The sequence below is a fragment of the Raphanus sativus genome, chromosome 2, assembly GCF_000801105.2.
Source record: "Raphanus sativus cultivar WK10039 chromosome 2, ASM80110v3, whole genome shotgun sequence".
Taxonomy (NCBI): domain Eukaryota; kingdom Viridiplantae; phylum Streptophyta; class Magnoliopsida; order Brassicales; family Brassicaceae; genus Raphanus; species Raphanus sativus.
In genome coordinates this window covers 15,440,102-15,463,739 of record NC_079512.1, presented here as the reverse complement: position 1 = coordinate 15,463,739, position 23,638 = coordinate 15,440,102, and the positions used below count along the sequence as shown (strand labels likewise).

Here is a 23,638-nt window from a genome sequence, read left to right as displayed (position 1 = left end):
CCGATTGTGTTAAAAGTATATTTTTAAAAAATCAAAAGATTTAGGATTTATCCAAGGGTTTACCATGGGTTTAGGATTTATGATTTATGGTTTAGGGTTTAGTGTTTTGTTGACGGTATTGTAAATATAAAATCTTTTTTGCTACTATTATTATTTTCTATTTATTTTTTATTTTAAAAACATAATAAAACTTGACAATATTTTGTTTCCTTTTTTAAAAGATACTAAATATGAAATAACAAAATCCTATTGGTTGACTCTAGGGGTGAATCCAAGTATTTCTCCAAATGTTCAATCACGCTCGAAAGAAGGTTTGAGATAACGAAAATATAAATCATGGAGTACATATTCAACGATTTCAGGACACATGTTTTTCATTACATATATCCATTTCATCCACGATGGCTCTTCTATATATGTCTCCCCTCTACAAATACCATTGAAGATTCCTTTTGCACATCTACTCACTGGCTCCGTGAAGATAAAATCTGAACCATACTATTTTTCAAATCGATCACACGAAAAATACATATTGTTAGAATTAGTGTTAATATTTATATAGTATAGAAAATACATATTGTTACTTACATTCTCTATATAACGAGGAGTTGTCATATCTGTAGCTACAACTCCCGGAAAAACAATTGTTATTTTAATGTCCGGATTGAGCTCAATTCTTAATGTCTCAAAGAATCTCAATAAGGCTGCTTTGCTGGCCTTCAAAAATAAATCAACTAATATCAATAGTATGTACTTGTTGAGCCCCAAGTAACTCTTTTTCATGTATATATATATTATAGCAAACAGGTCAACGAATTTTTTTATTTCTATCTTAAAATCTTACAGAGTAGACGCTTGCCACTGGCAAAGCTATATTTGCTGCACCAGATGTAATCACAATGACCTTTCCCTTGGTCTTCCGAAGATGTGGAATTGCAAAATAAGTGATGTATGTCGAGCCCCAAAAGTTGATGTCCTTAACATACACACAAGTTAGATGAAGCTCGTAACGGTTGCATTGATTTTACGCTAAATAATTATGTTGTTTTCTAACATAACCTAAATATTTTATTGTCTAATGTAAGAGTAAACACTATTGATATGGAGATAAATTTTTGTTTGCGTTATAAATATAGGGAATATTTTATGTTAAAACTGCTTTTTTTTTGTTATGAACATAACACTTTAACGTGTATATTTAAGAAATGATTTCAAGTTCATGCTTGGCGCGCGTTATGTTTAATTTAAGCATTAGTCTTTGTAACATTATAGAAACATGAAGTAAGGCCATCTTTGTCGCTAAACCCCAAAGGGGTTTCTTATTTTATTTTATTATTTTTACTTTTCTTTTTTCTGATTAAAAAAAAAGAACCAATCGCGGGCCGCCATATGTTAGTGGAGCCCGCGAACAATACAAGAAACACTTTAAAACCGTTTGTTATTTGGCGACTTTTGGCTTTGGTTTTTGCAATAGTGGGCCTCTCCCCCCTTAAATGGCCATATGATCTTTAATGGTTTTGTAATCTCGGGTTCGCATTACAATGATCTGCAGAACCCGTTTTACGCAACAAGGCCTTGTTAACAAGTAGCAGCGTGATCGCCTGATTTATATTACACATGGCTGGGTCAGGCAAAAGGATTGTCGATGTATTTCAGTGAGTATATTGTTTTCCTGCTTTTTAGCAGGAAATTATGCCCTTAGCCGGGAGATAACTCATAGTATGCTATAGAAGAGTAGCCGTCGGTCTTCTTTCTCTTGCTTCGGTGGTTGGTGGTTCTCACCACCACCGGAAGCGGGTAAGACTCTGGGGAAAGAGGCTCTCAAAGCTCTTTAGCGCCGGCTTTCTGTCTCCGGGAAGCGATGGTTCTTCTAACATCTCTATCGTCGGCTTTGTGTCTCTAGGAAGGATGGTTTTTCTAGCATCTCGATCACCGAAACTTATGTTCTTGTGTGGTGAATTAATATTAGTTTGAAGTCGTGGGAATACTGCTTTTGTTTGGTTCTTGTTGAAAACGTGATCTTGAGATCGATTTTAGAATCTTCCTCGATTCTTATTCCTTTACCCACTTGGAGAAGTTGTCAGTTACGACCAAGATGAAGACTTTTTCCCGTAGTACAATTGGTAGTTTTCCCATTTTATACATTCCCCACTTCATAAATTGATGTGACCTTGACAAGCAATGGAACTAAAGATATGGAACAGCTTGAACCAGAGCTTAAGGAAGTTGAAGAAAGAACCATGGAGCAGCTTGAACCTGAGGAAACAAATGGCAAGGACTTAGAAGTACCAGTTGGTCCAACGACTAGATCCAAGCAAGCCAGATTCAATCAAGCTTTCCATAAACTCTTATACACTATCCAGGGCAGTCTAGAGTGTGCTTATCCAACTACTCTGGTTGTGATTCAAGCCGTCTAAGACATTCATCAAGAGAGGTGTTGCGACTTGCACTCTTTTCCTTGGTTTGGTTTTGTCCCATTGGGTTTTCCAAACAAGGTTTTTAATGAGGCTTGGACACAACACTTATACGATAGCCTCTTGATGAAACCATGCCATTCTCTTATTTTCTAGTCTAATTTCGGATTTAAAACTTGGTCTTTATTTATGTTTTCAAGGAAGCCTTTGTTTTAAGTATTTTGTGTGTTTCCAAGAAGCTGTGCATGTACAGACTTCTTGCCTATATATTATGGACGAAAATCATGAATAAAATCATCAAACACTTTCTATTAAAAATTCTCTCTGAATCTTGTTTGATCAAAAAAGCTTGTCTAAGTGTTACTCGGATCCTTGATCCTTACCTTGCAAGCAAACCTTTGATAGTCCAAGAGTCATTCCGCAACTCTTTGAAGTATCACTCAATCCACATCTCGTTTCATCATCACAATCCGTTGGAGAGTAGTCAGGGACGTGATCCTCACACCTAGGATCATATCAAGTGGTATCAGAGCAGATCTCCATCAAAAGGTTGTGTTTTTCCAGTTCTGCAACTTTTAGACTTTTCATATTCTGTTCTCAGATCTGTTCTAGAGTCTAGATCTTGTTAGAATCATGTTTGTTAATATCAGATCTGCCTAGAACAAGTGTTGAACTTGCTAAAATAATCTGATTAAAATTTTGAAATTGTTGAGAAAAGAATTAGGGTTCTTCATAAAAGTTTTTTTTGAATCTGTCTCAGTTTCTGTCTCTGTTCCTATGATCTCTTTTACTGGTTTTGTGCTCTAAAATTCAACAGGAACCATGGGAGACGATGACAATAGGAATAATGGAATGGATCAACTGTTACTTGATGCTTTGACTGCACGCATGACTACTTTGATGGATCAGAGACTAGAGCACTTCAGGGCTGAGCTTGTGCACTCAGATCGTGAGATACCTAGAAGGACTTCAGATCGATCTGCTACAGAGAGTTACTATAGCCATTCAAACCGATCCATTGGTACCAGAAGAAGGAGGCGTGACCAGGAAGAAAGGCCAAAAACCAGTGATCCTCTTGGTGGTTTGAAACTGAAAATTCCTGAGTTTAAAGGCACTGCTGATCCAGAAGAATACTTAGAGTGGGAAAAGAAGATTGAACTCGTGTTCAATTGCAGAGACTACACCGCAGAGTATAAAATGAAACTTGCCCCTACTGAGTTCAAGGAGTATGCTTTAAGTTGGTGGGATAACTTGGTTACAGCAAGAAGAAGAGCTGGAGATTTTCCTGTTGAAACCTGGAACCAGATGAAGGTAATCATGAGAAAGAGATTTGTACCGAGCCACTACCACAGAGAGTTGCACTTCAAGCTCAGAACACTGTCTCAAGGAAGTAGATCAGTTGAAGAATATTATAAGGAAATGGAAACCCTTATGCTGAGAGCTGATATACAAGAAGACCGAGAAGCAACAATGCCAGATTCATGGGTGGTCTAAACAGAGACATCATGGACAGACTTGAAGTTCATCACTATGTTGAGATGGAAGAGCTTCTGCACAAGGCAATTATGTTTGAACAGCAGTTGAAAAGAAGAAGTTACAAGTCTAGCTATGGAGCCAGCAAACCACACTACCAGAAGGACGAAAAGACCAGAGAATCCAGACCATTCTCCAAGCCTAAAGTGGAGGAACAAAGTGTTAAAGGAAAGGAAGTAGCCACTACATCCAAATCCAGAGACATACAGTGCTACAAGTGTAAAGGATATGGACACTATGCCAGTAGCTGCTCCAACAAAAGGGTAATACTCATCAGAGAAAATGGTGACATTGAATCCGAGGAAGAGGTATCTGAGTCCGAAGAAGAAAGGGTGGAAATGCCAACTCGTGGAGAGTTACTTGTTACTAGAAGAACACTGAATCTTCAAGCCAAGACTGATGGAGATGAGCAGAGAGAGAATCTGTTTCACACTCGCTGTATGGTTCACGGGAAGGTTTGCAGCTTGGTTATAGATGGAGGAAGTTGTACCAATGTTGCAAGTGAAACCATGGTGGAGAAACTTGGTCTGAAGGTCATAAAAAGACCAACAGCTTACAAGTTGCAATGGCTTAATGATGAAGGAGAGCTAGAGGTGAAGCACCAAGTTAAGGTACCATTGTCTATTGGGAAGTATGAGGAAGAGATACTGTGTGATGTCTTACCAATGGATGCTGGACACATACTGCTTGGAAGACCTTGGCAATCCGACAGAAGAACACTTCATGATGGGTTCACAAACAGATACTCATTTGAGTACAAGGGGAAGAAGACTGTTTTGGTTCCTTTAACACCGCAGGAAGTTCATCTAGATCAGATAGCCTTGAAGAAGAACAGAGCGTCATCAGAATCTAAGAAAAAGCAGCAGGCTAATATATTGCTTCAACCAAAGGGAAGTTCTTTACCTCACTTGCTGATTGTTTTTAAAGAATGTTTAAACATAACAAAGCCAGTGCAGGATCTTCCTAGCAAGATACAATTTCTTTTGCAGGAATTCAAAGATGTTTTTCCAGAAGAAGCTCCACAAGGACTGCCACCTATCAGAGGAATAGAGCATCAAATCGATTTTATTCCGGGAGCTTCTCTTCCAAACAAACCAGCCTATAGAACCAATCCTCTGGAGACCAAGGAACTACAGCAACAAGTCACTGAGCTTATGGAGAAGGGTCATATTAGTGAGAGCATGAGCCCATGTGCAGTTCCAGTCTTACTTGTGCCAAAGAAAGATGGTAGCTGGAGAATGTGTATTGATTGCAGAGCCATCAACAATATCACTGTAAAGTATCGATATCCCATTCCTAGATTAGATGATATGCTTGATGAGTTGCATGGTTCTAGCATCTTTTCTAAGGTTGATTTGAAAAGTGGATATCACCAAATTAGAATGAAAGAGGGTGATGAGTGGAAAACTGCATTTAAAACGAAGCAGGGGTTATATGAATGGTTAGTGATGCCATTTGGGCTGACTAATGCGCCTAGTACTTTCATGAGGTTAATGAACCATGTTCTTAGATCATTTATAGGTCATTTTGTTGTGGTTTACTTTGATGATATTTTGATCTACAGCAAAAACTTGGATGAGCATGTTGAGCATCTTAGAAAGGTTCTAGAAGTGCTTAGAAAGGAATCCTTGTTTGCTAATTTAAAGAAATGTACTTTTGGAGCAGATAACCTTGTCTTTTTAGGTTTTGTTGTGAGTGCAGATGGAATCAAGGTTGATGAAGAAAAGATCAAAGCTATCAAGGAATGGCCAAGCCCAAAGACAGTTGGTGAAGTGAGAAGCTTCCATGGTCTAGCCGGATTCTACAGAAAATTTGTCAAGGATTTTAGTACTGTGGCTGCACCACTGACTGAAGTAATCAAGAAAAACGTTGGGTTCAAGTGGGAACAATTCCAAGAAGAAGCATTCCAAGCCTTGAAAGAGAAACTCACCAATTCACCAGTTCTTTCTCTCCCTGACTTTTCTAAAACATTTGAAATAGAATGTGATGCTTCTGGTGTTGGTGTAGGTGCTGTGCTTATGCAGAAAAAGAAACCTATAGCTTTCTTTAGTGAAAAGCTTGGAGGGGCTACTCTGAATTATCCAACGTATGACAAAGAGCTCTATGCGCTTGTGAGGGCTTTGCAAACATGGCAACACTATCTCTGGCCTAAGGAGTTCATCATCCACACTGATCATGAGTCTCTAAAGCATCTCAAGGGACAACAAAAACTGAACAAGAGACATGCTAGATGGATTGAATTCATTGAAACCTTTCCCTATGTGATCAAATACAAGAAAGGTAAGGAAAACATAGTTGCTGATGCACTATCTCGAAGGTATGTTCTCTTGAACACTCTTGAAACGAAATTACTTGGATTTGAGCATATCAAAACTTTATATGCCACTGATTCTGATTTTAAAGATATATATGCTTCTTGTGAGAAGTTTGGTCGTGGTAAATACTTCAAGAATGATGGTTTTCTCTTCTTTGAAAATAGACTATATGTGCCTAACTCTTCTTTGAGAGATTTGTTTGTCAAGGAAGCTCACGCAGGTGGACTTGGAGGACATTTTGGCGTGGCTAAGACACTGAACGTAATGCAGGATCACTTCTATTGGCCACACATGAAGAGAGATGTAGAAAAAGCTTGTGAAAGATGTGTCACTTGCAAACAGGCTAAGTCCAAAGTCCAAAACCACGGTCTGTATACTCCATTACCCATTCCTTTGCATCCATGGCATGACATTTCAATGGATTTTGTTGTTGGATTACCTAGGACTAAGACTGGAAAGGATTCTGTGTTTGTAGTCGTTGATAGGTTTTCTAAAATGGCTCATTTTATTCCATGTCATAAGACTGATGATGCTGTGAATGTTGCTAATCTGTTCTTTAAAGAAATTGTTAGACTTCATGGAATGCCTAGGACAATTGTTTCTGATAGAGACACCAAGTTTCTTAGCTTCTTTTGGAAAACCTTGTGGTATAAGTTAGGAACTAAACTGTGTTTCTCTACTACTTGTCATCCACAGTCTGATGGACAAACCGAAGTTGTCAATAGAACTTTGTCTACCTTGTTGCGTGCATTGATTAAAAAGAACCTTAGGACTTGGGAAGAATGTTTGCCTCATGTAGAATTTGCTTATAATCATGCTAGGCATTCTGCATCTAAGTTCTCTCCATTTGAAATTGTCTATGGTTTCAATCCTTTATCACCTTTGGATCTAATGCCTTTACCTTTGAGTGAAAGAGTTAGCTTGGATGGACAAAAGAAAGCTGAACTTGTTAAGCAGATACATGAGAAGGCACGGATCAATATAGAGAACAAAACCAAGATGTACGCCAAGCAAGCTAACAAAGGAAGAAAGGAAATGATCTTTGAAGAAGGAGATTTAGTTTGGATACACTTGAGGAAGGACAGATTTCCTAATGAGAGAAAATCCAAGCTCATGCCTAGATTAGATGGTCCTTTCAAAGTCATCAGGAAGATCAACAACAATGCCTATCAACTGGATCTCCAAGGTAAGTATAACGTGAGTTCAAGCTTCAATGTTACTGATTTAGTTCCTTATCATGCAGATGAAACGGATTTGAGGTCAAATCCTTCTCAAGTGGGAGAGGATGATGTGACCTTGACAAGCAATGGAACTAAAGATATGGAACAGCTTGAACTAGAGCTTAAGGAAGTTGAAGAAAGAACCATGGAGCAGCTTGAACCTGAGGAAACAAATGGCAAGGACTTAGAAGTACCAGTTGGTCCAACGACTAGATCCAAGCAAGCCAGATTCAATCAAGCTTTCCATAAACTCTTATACACTATCCAGGGCAGTCTAGAGTGTGCTTATCCAACTACTCTGGTTGTGATTCAAGCCGTCTAAGACATTCATCAAGAGAGGTGTTGCGACTTGCACTCTTTTCCTTGGTTTGGTTTTGTCCCATTGGGTTTTCCAAACAAGGTTTTTAATGAGGCTTGGACACAACACTTATACGATAGCCTCTTGATGAAACCATGCCATTCTCTTATTTTCTAGTCTAATTTCGGATTTAAAACTTGGTCTTTATTTATGTTTTCAAGGAAGCCTTTGTTTTAAGTATTTTGTGTGTTTCCAAGAAGCTGTGCATGTACAGACTTCTTGCCTATATATTATGGACGAAAATCATGAATAAAATCATCAAACACTTTCTATTAAAAATTCTCTCTGAATCTTGTTTGATCAAAGCTTGTCTAAGTGTTACTCGGATCCTTGATCCTTACCTTGCAAGCAAACCTTTGATAGTCCAAGAGTCATTCCGCAACTCTTTGAAGTATCACTCAATCCACATCTCGTTTCATCATCACAATCCGTTGGAGAGTAGTCAGGGACGTGATCCTCACACCTAGGATCATATCATAAATGGTCTTGGAGAACTTATGGATTTGAGGTTTTTTGGGGAAAGCCTTCAGACTTGAGTGTGTCTTCTGCCAAGTAGGTCAATAATATCGGTTCTTCAGGCCTGCAGCACTAAAATATGACCGCTGGAGTGTGAACTGTATTGCCCTTATTGCAGTTCCTAGATTATTATGCATCGTAGATAAGGCCGGAGAATGATCAGTCGAACAGTCTTCCCTAATAGAGATAGTATATAGCAGTCTGCTCTTTGATTTTATTGCATTCACTATAAGTATTAGGCATGATCTATTTCCAGATAGTTGATGATGGAAGTCATCCAGATCTGTTCATTGTCGATGGTCAAGATTTCTTGTGGCAGTTTCCTCCTCCGTTGCAGGCCACTAGAGCACGAGCAAGGGCTTAGCTTGGTTTTATTATCCAAGGAAGATCCAAGATTTTCTAAGGCCTCGGCTTAGGAGTTTATTCCTTTAGGATTTGTGTGAGCATGCATCTCTTGAACTTTCCGATCAGACGTTTGGCTATCACAAAATATTTAGCCATAATGGCATCTTTTATCTGATATTATCATTGTTTTTAGTTAACGATTAGTTGAGAGTCATTGAATATCTGAAGGTTTTCTGATCTCATTTGGTGGGTTACGGCTAATCTGGCTATTAAAGCCTCATACTCGCTTTCATTATTGGTCACCTTGAAATTGAATCTTGCTGATCTTGATGTCGTGTCTCCTGCTGGGAGGTGAATAAAATGTATACTCCTGCCCCTCTAATACTATTGGATCGGCGTGGATTTTCCATTCCCCTACGTGAATGTTATCTTTGCGGATGTTAACCTCTTGCTCCATTGTAGGGAGCATAGTCAGGAAAATTCAGCCACGAAATTGGCTATTATGTGCGACTTAATGGGTGTGTCGGGCTAAATATTACATCATATTCCTCGAATTCTACTTCTGGCCAATCGGTCTGATACCTCTGACTTGTGGAGTATTGATTTGTGGGTTGAGATGTTACCACAATAATTTGATGAGCCTAGAAATAAGGACGTAGCTTTCTGGTTCCTACGACGAGAACCAGAGCCAGCTTTTCAAGGCGAATGTATCATGTTTCTGCATCAAAGAGTGACTCGATGACAACACCGGGTATTAGGGCTGGGCGTTCGGGTACCCATTCGGGTTTCGGTTCAGTCCATTCGGGTTTCGGGTTTTCGGGGTCAAAGATTTCAGCCCCATTCGGATATTTTTAAATTTCGGTTCAGGTTAGGTTCGGATCTTTGCGGGTTCGGTTCGGGTTCGGATAACCCATTTAAAATGTTTTTAAATTTTCAAAATTCATTATATACTTTAAATTTTCAAAATCTATAAGAAAGATAATATATTACATATAAATTTTCATAACATATATGTCAAAATACCTTAATTTAACATATAAATTGGTTTTCTTTAAATATTTGGACAAAGAATCAATAGATATTTAACTATTTTTGGTGTTTTCAGTATACTTTAGCTATTTTAAACATTTACTTTTGACTATTTGCATATATTTTTCGAGTATTTTGGAAAACTTAAAGGTATCTTATATATTTTTAATATTTTTAATATACATTATATATAAAAATAATGTATATATTTAAGTATATAAATTTATTTCGGATACATTCGGGTACCCAAAATACTTCGGTTCGGATCGGGTTCGGTTTCGGTTCCTTAAATACCGAAATTTTGAACCCGTTCGGATATTTAATCAATTTTGGTTCGGGTTCGGTGCTACTTTTTCGGATCGGGTTCGGTTCGGTTTTTCGGGTTCGGATTTTTTTCCCAGCCCTACCGGGTATTCCCTGTTTTCTTCTTCTTGCACCCGGAGACACTCAATGCTTGGTCTGATACTGCCAAATAGAATAAGAATATTTCTTCATTATGGGGCTTTGATAGCATGGGAGGCACAATAAAGTACTCTTTTAGCTTGATGAGGGAGTTTTAACACTTCCCATCCATATCAAGCTTTTCGGATTCTTGTGGGTTTCAAAGAAGGTGTGAGGTTTTTCTGATAGTCGCGAGATGAACCTTCTTAGGGCTGCCATTCTTCCTCTCAATTTATGCAACTCTTTTGGGATCTTTGGTGAAGAGATCACTTGGATTGCCCTTATTTGTTACATGTTAGCCTTGATACCATGATGTGTGTATGTACCCCATGAACTTCCCAAAACTTACCACGAAAGAGCACATGGATGGCTTGAACTTCATGTTTTATTTCTCCAATATTGAAAATAATTGTTGTAAATGCTCTATGTGAGCCTCATCATCTAGTGGTTTTAAAAGCATATCTTCTATGTAATCTTCAATGTTTTGGTTTTCCTATTCTGCAAATTTCATGTTTACCAGTGGTGGATAGGTGGAGTCGTCTTTCTTCAAGTTTAAAGGCATAAACTTGTAACAGTAGATGCCCTAACGTCATGAATGAATTTTTCTACTGATCGTCTGGATGCATGAGTATTTTTTTGTACCCGGAGAAGGCATCCATGATGCTAATAGGTTGTTGTCATGTCATTGCAATCAACTAGCTTGTCGATATGGGAAAAAGGAAAGGGATCCTTTGGGAAAGACTACTGAGGTTGGTGAAGTCTATATAGACTCGCCTTTTGCCTCTTTTACGTACCACTACGACGTTGGCTATCCATTTTAGGTATTGTAAATTCATGACATCGCTGTTGAAGATGGTGTCCTGCTCTAGAGAAAACTTTCTTGTTTTCTGCCTTATTGGTGAGTGTGTCGGGTTGACCTGCAGCTTGAGCATAATTACTTCCAGGTTTACTTTTGGCATGTCCAAATTGGACTAGGAGAAATAGTCGTAATTTAACAGGAGGAACTCGATTAGGTTTTGCCTAAGACTTATCGGTAACGGAGACCTTATTTTGGGATTCTTTCTGGAATCTCCCTCTATAGGAGCCACCTCGCCGAGTTCTTTAGCCTCTAGCTCTTCTGAATGTTGGAAAGAATTTTTCTGGAGGTATCCTTTCTTTAGTAGCTCGTTGACTTCGATCTTGAGTCAGATGAAATCTTCCGTTTTGTGAATGTTGTCAGTATGGATTTCGCATCACAAGTTTTGTTTCTAGAATGCTTTGAGTGCTTTCATCTTCAGAGGCCACTTGACATGAAGGCTCATCTACCTCAAAACATTAAACAATTCTGATTTCAGGATGGAGAGATTAGACATGTCAGGCCACATTGACACTTTTTTCCTTTGAATTTTTCCATTGGTTGGTTCTGATATCTACTACGATTCATGCACCCTGCCCTTTTACTTAGCTTCTGATTGAGTTTCGTTTTCTCATTCCTTGTTACCATGGATTCCTTCTTTTAGAAATTTTTTAATTAGTATTCTGAATCTTCCTCACATTTTACATGTTCCCAGACGTGAGGAAATATGTCTTACATGGTCATGCACTAGTACTTTACCTGGTTCTTGTACAGATCTCGGTGGGGCAGTAAGCCTCTTACGACGGCAGAGATGATTGTCAATGTTTTTCATCTGGATATTGATACCTTTTCCAGGATAAATCGTGTTATATAGCTACGTAGTGGTTCAGCTCTGTATTGTAGAATCTTGTAAAGATCATTGGTTATTTTTTATAGGTTCATGTTGCTTACATATTGTTATACGAACTGGTCGGTTGAGGCTGCAAAGGAGTGTATCAATCCAATAGGAAATTTGATATACCTTTTCAGGTGGGTCTGAGAGAGTTAAGAGGAAACCCTTGCACATGGTGGCGTTCTTGAGCTCTTCTTGGATAGCTATAGTAAACATATATTTTTTTACTGAGCCACATGATTATTCGGGTCATTGGCTTCAGGCATACATTCTCATATTTGGGAAAGAGAATTTTCTTGGCGTCTCGATCAGGGAGATCTTTATGTGAAAGCCTGAAACCCGAAAGCCTTTTTGGAGAATATTTGCTCTGGTATGCTGTATCTTATGGTTTCTTTGCGGCTACTTCCTTCATCTCTGTGTTTGTATCCGTGTCAGAATAACAATCATATTATGTCGGATTTTATGAACGTGGTGTTTGTCCTGTCCGCCGGTTCTCCATTCAGTGGTGTAGCCCGTTGGTTTGTGTTGCCTCCCTCAGCCAGAGTATTTAACGAATGCATAGGTTGGACATGCAGTTTTGGAATCTGTGTTATCTCTTGCCTACGGTATTAAGGGTGGAGTTTTCTCTCGGAGAACTAGGTTCTCGGCTTCAAGCTGTGATAAAACTGTACAGTTTATTTCAATTTCTTGGAGTATTCTTACATCATTTATTTCAACTGGTTGGATTATTCTTACATATTTTATTTCAAGGTTTGGATCTCTGTGATGATTACTGGATTTTATGTGGGGGTGTTGCTACATTCCTGTGATGAATGCATCTTCACAACTTTCCTCTACATGGCTTTGAGCTGGTCTCAAAATTTTATTTCGACCAAGGTAACCAAGGTTGCTCGACGTGCTCACTGCCTATCATCGTCACGTAGTTCTGGTTATCCCCTCCTTTTAGCGCCAAATTGTTATAGTAAATTTGAGCAGAGCTCTTTGTGACACTACATAAATGGAAGTAAGGCGATTGAACACGACAATAAGGATCAAAAATAAAGTCTTATTGATCTTTAGTGTCGGAACTACAGTGTATAGGTCAAGTAACCCTATTCTAGCCATCTAACTCTATGGTCGAAGACTTGAATAGTCGATTCAGTGTTTTAGGGTTAGTAACCTCTTCTATATTGCCTTGTAGTCAAGAATTAGTTTATATCCTTATATATCTTGAAATACGGAAAGATCTCCATGTAGTAAAAGTTTTCCATTTTACTCAGAAACAGTAAAAAAAACCGGTCTGAAAGCTGGAATTCTTCTAGCCAGATGAAGAAGGCAAGCATCTTGTTTTAAGCAGGATGAATTACCTTCAGGATTAATACTCCCTAACACTTGGAACTAACATCTAATCATTATACTTAATTTATGAGTTAGAAAACTTACCATTATGAGATTAGCATCTTGAATATGATTGTAATCTTCAAAAACAACAGTTTGAACTACTCCAGCATTGTTGATCGGGTGGTCCACTATCTAGATATGATTACTTGATTAGAACTATAACCATGTAAATTACTTTAACCAAACAATACAAAAAAAATTCAATTAGAAGTTGTACCATGGCTAATTTTCTAATTATAATAGGTTTGAAAAATCATACATTTCAATTGACATATATATATATATATATATATATATATATATATATATATATGTGATATACCATGAATTTTACCAGTTTTCAACCATGATATATGACCTTTTTAGAATCTATTATATATGAATGTAGTCTATTTTAGAGTCTTTTCTCGTCCATATATGTTTTGGATCAATGTGGAGAGTATGAAGCATATTGGAGCAAAAGAATGAAGAAACTCGTAGTTGTTCAAGAAACCAGACAGAGCGAGACTCAGAAGGAGTGTCGATCGACACTGACCCCTTAGTGTCACTCGTCACCAACCCGAGTAGACGGGCCGACATAATAGTGACCGACTTGAAGCCCAGAATATCTACATAATTCATGATTACCCCTGGAAGTTCTAATACATACTACTTATGTCTTTTGCCCATTGTTATAGGGAATACACATATATTTTTACCACAACTTATTATTCTAGGGTTTTTAGTAGATTTTGAGAAAAATCCAAGACTCTTTCAAAGAATTCTATTGGAATTGTATTTGTTCTGGCCTTATCTATATTATGCATTTTATTCAGACTATTGTTATGTTCTGGTTAATTATGCATGAATAGTTCATCTTGTAAGATTTAGGGTTTTGATGAATTAGTGAACTATAGAACGGCTAGGCTGAATTGTCAGATTTGCTTCATTAGAATTTTGCTTACTGCTTGTGTTCTAAATTATCTAACTAGAACCCTGATTTTAAGACTTTTGACAATTACGATAAGAGGATCATTACCTGAATTAATTTTGATGAGCTAGGTTGTTAGATACATGCAAGAGCCGGTCTAGGAATATAGTGAACATATCAATTGGCACAATAATGCTTGTCTATGGAAGTATCGATTAATACCTAGTCAATAGTATTGATCGACACTCGATCCTTGTTCACATGCAAGAGCTGTAGCATAGGAATTAGTCATCTGATTAGACTTGCAGCAAGAGCTGGATATCTTTGCATTAGAATTTGGGTTCTAAGACGGTTATTCACACACCCTTAGTATCCATAATATTATAATCATGATTGCCTGAAATCCTAAGTCTAGCTATTTTCTCTTATATTCTCACAACCAATCAATCAACTATTTGCTCTTATTTACCGCTTCACAACTATTTTCTAGGATACTTTTGATATTGTTAAGTCTATTGTGTGCACACGCTTCATGTGGATTCGATCCCTAAGTACTACAATTGAACCTCTTATTTGAGAGAGAGAGTTTCTCATAGGATAATTTGAGTGAATTCAAATTCGGCAGCATTGTCGAGGAGCATTTGATCGCAATTAGACTTTATTAATAGGTTAAGTCTAGGTTATTTTCTGTTTTAGGGTTCATGTCCAGCAGTACGAAAAGCAACAAGTATAAAGATCTTTAATTCTCAGACCCTGCACATTTGGAACGTTCAATCCGCAAAGAGAGACGCGCAGCATCGATCGACACCAACTCCACTTCGTCGATCGACACTTCTGAGCGAGCACCGATCGGTATTCTCACCCAGAATCTATTGACACTAACCCGCGAGCAGACTTGGTTGCGACTCTTGTGCTGATACATGATGAGAATGGACACCTGCTTGACCACGAAGGTCATCTGCATAATGCATCAGATGTAATTCTTCAGAGGCATCACTTTGGATTACCAGATGGCTCTAGACACTACTAGTGACGAAAATTTAAACACTAGAAATCCAGAAGATGATGAGAGACTTATTGAGAACTTGACATCGAGCAATATCACCAAGACACTGATTTTGAGAGGAAGAAATCGGCTGGCTTCTTAGGAAAGGAGTATATGGATAAAGTTAAAGCCAATTTGGACACTGTTCATAGTGACAAGAGAAACGAGGATGAAGAATCTGTAGACATCGATAGTGACAAGAGCGACAAGGAGGATGTGAACTTCATCAATGAAACTGCTTCTTAGAATTAAAGGTCTGAGAATCAAGATGGAAATCAGAACTTATCACTACAAGAAAACAACACTTTGGCGAGGAAAATTAACGAGGAAATATGATCCTCGTAATTTTACGACGAGTTTACGAGGAATTTACAAAGAAAGAACAAAACGTCGTTATTTCCTCGTAATGTAACGAAGAAAACATTTCGTCGTAAAGACCTCGTAACATTACGTGGTTTTAACGAGGAAATACCATTTCCTCGTAAACACCACGTAAACCTTGCATCATCTTTACGAGGAAATGAGAAAATATATTTTCCTCGTAAAACCCACGTAAATTCGCGTCTTCTTTACGAGGAAATACATTACGTGAACTTAACGAGGAATTTTAAAACACGTTTTTTTTTTTGCTACCTACCTATTCCTCGCAAATTCATTGCAAAACTTCAACTACCAGATTCGAAAATTTTCTATAAATATGGAAGTTTCAACATTATTTTAAACACACCAACAAGAACAAAAAAAAAGTGAAAAGAAAAAAATGTCAGGCTCCGGGAATGTCTACGAGTTGCGGAGCTGGATGTATATGCATAGAGATGCTAACGGGAGAGTGACGAAAGAATACATTGCGGGACTGGAGACATTTATGCATCAAGCAGATTCCACACCGCTCGCCCTAGAAAGCGGTAAGATGTTCTGTCCATGTCGGAAATGCAACAATTCGAAATTGACAAATCGTGAAAATGTTTGGAAGCATTTAATAAATAGAGGTTTCACGCCAAATTACTATATTTGGTTTCAACATGGAGAAGGTTATAATAATTATGATCAGAATGAAGCTAGTAGTAGTAATAGCAATTTTCAGGAAGAACCGGTTGCTCATCATTTGCATAATGAACATAGTTACCATCAGGAGGAGCAGATGGTAGATTTTGATAGGGTTCATGATATGGTAACTGATGCATTCGTAGCTCATGATGAAGATGAAGAACCTAACATAGATGCAAAAAAGTTTTATGAAATGTTAAATGCGGCGAATCAACCACTTTACAGTGGTTGTAAAGAAGGTCTCTCTAAATTGTCGTTGGCTGCTAGATTGATGAATATTAAAACTGATCACAATCTACCTGAAAGTTACATGAATGAATGTGCAGACTTGTTTAAAGAGTATTTGCCGGAAGACAATGTGTCTGCTGATTCTTATTATGAGATTCAGAAACTGGTTTATAGTCTTGGGTTGCCTTCGGAGATGATAGATGTTTGCATCGACAACTGCATGATCTACTGGGGAAATGATGAGAAGTTAGAAGAATGTCGATTCTGCAAGAAGCCACGATTCAAGCCGCAAGGATGGGGACGTAATAGGGTACCGTACCAAAGGATGTGGTACCTACCAATTACAGACAGATTGAAAAGATTGTACCAATCAGAGCAGACTGCCGGAAAGATGAGATGGCATGCCGAGCATACTCAGACGGATGGTGAGATGACACATCCATCAGATGCAAGAGCCTGGAAACATTTTAACAAAGTATATCCGGAATTCGCTAGCAATATCCGGAATGTGTATCTCGGATTATGCACAAATAGATTTAGTCCATTCGGAATGTCAGGGAGACAATATTCATTGTGGCCAGTCTTTCTTACGCCATACAACCTGCCACCAGAGATGAGCATGCAACGGGAGTTGCTATTCTTAACCATATTAATACCTGGTCCAAAACATCCTAAAAGGTCACTGGATGTTTTCGTGCAACCCCTGATAAAAGAGTTGAAGGATTTGTGGTCAACTGGGGTGAGGACGTATGACTGCTCAACGAAGACGAATTTCACGATGCGAGCGATGCTTTTGTGGACCATAAGTGACTTTCCTGCCTATGGGATGTTGTCGGGATGGACTACACATGGGAGATTAGCTTGTCCATATATATTTTTGCAGGTTCGTGCGAACAGGCTTACTGCTCACTACAGAGAGATGTTCGGTGAGTCTGGTAGTCAGTTAGACCCGCCAGGTTCTTCTTCAGGTGCCGGCGGTTCCGGTTCTTCCGATCAGGAGTCTGTTCCCGAGACTCAGCATTTCTTCCCTCCGATGCCTCCTCCGATGGCTCAGCCGATGGATCCTCCGGTGGCTCCTCCGGTAGCTCCTCCGATGGCTCCTCCTGAGATTCCCGCTGCTGTTCATTCCGATCTCATGGTGCCACCTACTGTTCCCTTCTCGCAGTACACTGTCGAGGATATTCTCGATATGCCAGGCAGAGCTGGTTTACCAATCATAGACCCCGAAAGACCCGACGGGACTTTGTGGTAAGTGCATTTTTAATTAATTATTTTAATTTATAACTTCATTAAATAATTTAAATTTCATTTTTTTCCAGGTTTGGGGTTGACAATTGCCTTGTGACAGATGTAACCGAGACGATTAAATGTTACTTCTCCATGGCGCATCCAAACTGGAAGTTGACGCCGATCTACATCAGAAAGACGTGGTTCAAGATTTACGCTGTAAGTAATTCTATTAATTAATTATTCTATATTTTTTTCTTAAAATAACAGATTATTTATTTATTTTTTTTGCAGCAAAAGTATCATTGGTCTATCGAGGTCAGTGAGAGAGTGAGGAAGGCGTTTTACGCGAAGGCGCAAGTTCGCTTGGCGGACACGGTTTGCAACTGGAAGGGCGACTGGATCGTCAAGGGGTACACCCGTGGCAAACCCGCTGAGCTTACCACGAGTGTTTGGGACGGCCTCATCCGTTACTGGAAGGATCCCAACTCCATTAGGATCGCAAACATTTGTGCTGCCGCCCGTAACACGGTAGACGAGCACGGTAACGGTCCGATGCTACACTCTACGGGCAAAAAACCCCATGCCGGTGTCCGTTTGCAAATGGTATGTAATTAGATAATAATTTTTTAATTATTAATTTTAATATAAATATATTTCTAACAATTTTCTTAAATATTTTTAGGCCAAAGAGTTGGGACGTCTCCCGACTCTTCCGGAACTTTACGAGCGGACCCACAAGAATAAGGCGGGCCAGTTTTTAGATGGCAAGTCCGAGCTAATCTACAACGACGTTATTGCTCGGGTTGAGGAGCGCCAGACTCAGCTGACCCAGCAGTCCGCCGTCGGATTACCCGTTACCTTATCCACAACTGAAGTGAATAAGATTTACGAGGAGGTAATTTTTTTTAACATTATATCTTTTTAATTATTAATTCATTAAATTTACCTTTTAAATTTAACTAACAAATATATTTTTTTTTTTGTTTTTAAGGTTGTCCCTAAGAAAAAGGGACGTACGTTGGGGATCGGTTCCGTCAATGATGTCCTGAGAGCGACATCGTCTTATGCTCAGAGACGGACCGAAGAAGTCACTCAGTTGCGTTCCGAGCTGGGCGCGACCAAAAGCCGTGTGAGTGGACTCGAGGCCTTCATCGACGTTATAGCGTCCACAAACCCGGAATGGGAAGCTTTGTTGAGGAACATGAAACAACAAAATCCCATTCCAGGCGAGTCATCGGGCACACATAACGAGGAGGATGTTACGAGGAGAAGCGAGGAATTCTACGAGGCCATGAACGAGCCTTAGTTTTTTTAGTTTTTTCAGTTTATGTATTATAAAATCCAAAACTTAATTATATATAAAATATTTTGTTGCTTTTGAATTTTATTTAAAATTTATTTATAAACCCAAATATTTAAATACTTTTATTTTATTAAATTAATAATTATCCATGTTCAAAAACGCGGCCGCGTGGCCGAGAACTCGCCCGGTTAAAGGGTGATCGGAAGGTCACCGTGGCGAGGAGGTGCTGTGCGGTGAATTTAGGCGGTGACATTTTTTTTTTTGCAAAAATCGAAATTTTGAGTGCTAAAACTTAGATCATGTTATAGATCTATCATATTTCTATAAAACCCATTAGAATCAGTTGTAAATCTCCAGAATCATGAAAATAATTGAAATCCCGACATTGTAGGTCTGAGAATCGCAGAAAAAAAAGGTAGAAGATAAAGTTATAATCGTTATTTTGTACTCATTAAACAAAAATCCTAAAAAAAGAGGGAAATGCGCTGCCGTGGGTTTGAAACTAGGACCTGTGTTGCATTAAGAAAAGGAGCAAACCACTGGACTACGAAATCTCATTGCCAATATCTCACATATTTAATATATATAGCTATTATAGATTAAAATAACCTAAAACTAATCCCCGCTTAATCCCCGCTTAATTTCCGATTAGTTATTTCGGCGCTAGGCGTAGGTCAACCGCACGCGTTACGCCTAGCGCAATTTTGAACATGGATAATTATTATATCAAATAATATTTTTATTAATTCGAAAATTGGCATTATACGAGTTATTTACGTCGAAATGATTTCCAAGGAATTTACGAGGAAAGCCTTACGAGGTTTTTACGAGGAAAATGTTTCAACGATTCTACATGGATTTTACGAGGAAACCTTTTCAAGGATATTACATGGAATGTACGAGGATTTCTTTTCAAGGATCTTACGTGTAAGTAACGACGCGTGATTCGCGTGGTTTGTACGACGAAAGTCTGCGAGTGATTTACGAGGAATAGCGGCAAGGAACTTACGACGAAATATTAACTTCGTCTTTACGAGGAAATGAAAGACTCGCTAGTCTACGAGGAAATGGCGACGAAAGTTCTGTTACGACGGACGATAAACGACGAAACAATTTTCCTCGTTAATTCCTCGTAAACATCCTTTTACGAGGAATTAACGAGGAAAATGGCCCTCGTTAAACATCTGTTTTCTTGTAGTGTATATTGAAATGGTCAGAGGAGTAATTAACAAAGTTTTCAGTATGATCAAAAACCCTACAGAAACAACAGCAACAACATAACTTATAGGTGTTCTTCTTACCATAATTCAGCACCATTAACTCAAAAGAATAGGATAGAAGGAATGCTTGATAATGTTCTTGAGGTCAGCAGAAGGTTGACAATGGATTTCACTAGGAAAATATATGTGAAGTTTGAAGCTCTAAGCACACATGTGAAGAAGTTGGAGACTCATGTGGTTCAGAAAGGTGAAGCTATGAAGAAATAAGAAACCCTGATTAAAGGAAAAGGAGAGGATGCACAGAAGCACCACGTGAGAAGATGATGATTTTTCGCAAGTGGTGAAACAGGAAAAAAAATTAAGAAAGAGACTTTCAAGTCGAAAACGCCATGTCCTTTGATAGTTCATATTGGTATCAGTCAACACCATCTTCTTAGCACCGATCAACACCACTTGAAAAATCACTAGGATCATGCAAGACGGTGAGAATCGAGAGACACTCAGACTTTGCCGCTCGAAACCCATTTCCCCTTATGTCATACCGTGTTAAAACAGAGCTAATCGATCAACACCAACAAGCAAGCGACGATCGACACCAATAGGTGAGCGATGATCGACACCAGAAAACGACCAATGATCGATATCCGCCTATGACATATCGAGTGCTGTTACCAAGCATCAATGCAGCTCAACTGAATGAAACTCGATACTAATCTTAACCTTCAGAAAATATACACAGAACAACATTCAGCCATATGAAGATGCAGCAGAGCATGTGACCATCGAGCATGCTACTAAGGAGAAAGAAGAACAAGGTACCCAAGTATCTAAGCAGAGAGGCTATTGAAAAGGAGATGGATAGCTTTAAAAAGAGGGTACTAAGAATACCTGAGGATAAGCCATTCGATGACGCTTACTACACCCACAGACTCAAGATGATTTTCAGAGAAAGCTAGGTGACTGAAAAAGACATTAAGCGCATGTTCCATAAGACCAGACAGAAGATGAAGCAGAGGGTTATACTGAAGAAGAAGAAGAGTGATCCTGGGAAGTTTGTAGCTACCTGCATGATTGGAGGTAGTAGCTACTCTTATTCACTCTATGATATAGGTTCTTCAGTCAATATCATGTCTACTAAGATGATGGCAGTTCAGCTAAGTTAGAAAAGCCTTTTGAGGATTTATTCACTTTTGTGGATTTCTCTACTGTTTATTCACGAGGAATCATCATAAACCTTTAGTTGCAAGTCAACAATGCCCTAGTTTCACCGACTTTCATGTTATGGATATTTAGATGGATTAAAATTCTTTTCTACTATGTGGGAGAAGTTTTATGACTACTATAGAAGTAATTTACAACATGCAAACAAATCAAATGTGTCTGACACTTATAGATTCATAATATTTACTATGATCTAATGAATGTTGTCGAAAGACATATAATCATAATCTCTTCAGATTCATTTATAAAACATGGATGATAAAAACTAAATTTTAGTGTAAATTTTAGAACCCTAAATTCAAATTTTGTTTTTGTAAAATCTATGTTTGAATAACATATAACTTGTCATTATAATATAAATCATTTTATAAATACCCCCAAACTGTCTGTGTAGGTCATTCATGGACCTTACCACCAGTCATCAACATTCATAATCATAATATTGCTATATATTATTAGGTAATTTCCCAATTATATGAGTGCTTACGTTTTCCGAAATGACGAATCGTCTCATCAATGAACTTCTTGCAGTCCTCAACCTTAGCAACGTCACCAGGTATGATGATGACATCATCAGATCCTAATTGACGTGATGTTTCTGCTACTATCTCAAGACGATCTTCTCTTCGAGCGACGAGAGCCAGATATGCTCCTTTCTTTGCATACTCGTATGCTACATGCTTTTTAACCAACCAAATAAAGCATGATCACATAAATAATCTCAACCAAACATCACAGCAGTTTATGTGTATCAATACATCTATCTCTTGTTACTCGGATTTTAAATAAAGACCAACATTATCGGGAGGGATTTTGGAGTTCCTAAGGTGGGGGGGACCACAAACTTCATCAGAACCAAGAGCATATGTCGTTGTATAAACAACGTCTCACAAAGGTTTTTTAACTGTTTGTAGGTCCCACGATATGTGGCGGCCCACCATTAATTCACTTTTAATTTTTTTTTAATTAGAAAATAAAAAAAATTAGAAAAAACAAAGGACCCTAAAATGTCCTACCGATAATCATGGTCTAATATTTTTCCACTTCTACAAATATCGACTGAAAGTTCACAAAGGATACTCTAGCTATCATCATATAGCTACATTATATACTTTCTCAAAATAGATTATTTATATTTACCTTGTCGAGTATATATATGAAAAAAAAATACAAAATCCACAACATGTCAAAACGTCAAAAATATCAACTAAATCAAAATATAAATATAGACCACCTATAAAACACTAATAGTACAAAGACATATCAATGACATATGAATCTGGTTATCCTCAAAATTATAGAACATAAGAAAAAATTACACCACACCTTGCAACTTGTATAATAAAAATAAAATCACCAATTAGCATATATTCACACGGTATATATTGAACAAAACCTTAAAATTAAGATTTGCTAGTCGCTAATTACTTGGAATTGTTCGTAAAAAGGTTTCTAGGTAAATATTACATAGATTAAAAATAATAAAAGTTCTACGTATGTAAGACATAAACAAAACAAAATTAAACATGGGTAAAAAAGCATTGCATCCAAAAGTTGCTAACTTCTTGAGTAGCTTAAACTGTAGTAGCATTTAGTATTAATCAAAGAATTTACATCTAGTAAAGAAAAATAGCTAACCTCTCCGATGCCTGAGGAAGCTCCCGTGATTAAAACTACTTTTCCTGCTACGTTTTCGGAGAGAAATTGCTTATAGAGAAATATCACAAGTTTGATTAAAAGATAAAATGGGTAAAAGAGGAAGAAAAAGAGGATGGCAACAAGAGGTAGAAGGATATCTAGACTGGTGTGAAGTATATTCATGTTGTTCGTTTACAGAACCTACTAGATAGCCTCTCAGCTGGTCTTCTCTGTTAAAACATTCAAACTCAATTTTTAGTCAAAAAAAAAAAAAACATTCAAACTCAATTTGCTAGAAGCCAGAAGGCAAGGAATTTCCATTAACTCCTTAGGCAATTGTAGGAGGTGAAGATGGCGTAACACTCTAGTAACCTTCATTTAGATTTATTAAAATATTATTGAGTGTTTTGATGGTAATCTAGATGAATGCTTTCACGAGTGGAAGTTTTTGCACCTCATGCATTTACCTAAAAATGCGCCTGAACTCAAGATCGTGAATAGTTTTTTACTTTATTTTG

General features: G+C 38.0%; 1 protein-coding gene across 2 annotated transcripts; it reads right to left on the bottom strand.

Moving 5' to 3' along the window:
* Positions 1 to 291: 291 nt before the first annotated feature.
* On the bottom strand, positions 292 to 23,354 carry LOC108841174 (11-beta-hydroxysteroid dehydrogenase-like 3). 2 transcript variants are annotated; one of them, XM_018613955.2, is made up of 6 exons: positions 23,121 to 23,354; positions 21,970 to 22,162; positions 13,321 to 13,406; positions 845 to 976; positions 589 to 717; positions 292 to 498 (listed from the first exon to the last, which is right to left on the bottom strand). In XM_018613955.2, exons 1-6 carry the CDS (start codon positions 23,301 to 23,303, stop codon positions 292 to 294), a joined length of 930 nt encoding a protein of 309 aa, XP_018469457.2. In that variant the 5' UTR covers positions 23,304 to 23,354. The 2 variants fall into 2 exon arrangements, with proteins under 2 accessions (XP_018469457.2, XP_018469458.2); XM_018613956.2 differs by lacking the exon at positions 845 to 976.
* Between the last annotated feature and the right edge of the window lie 284 nt (positions 23,355 to 23,638).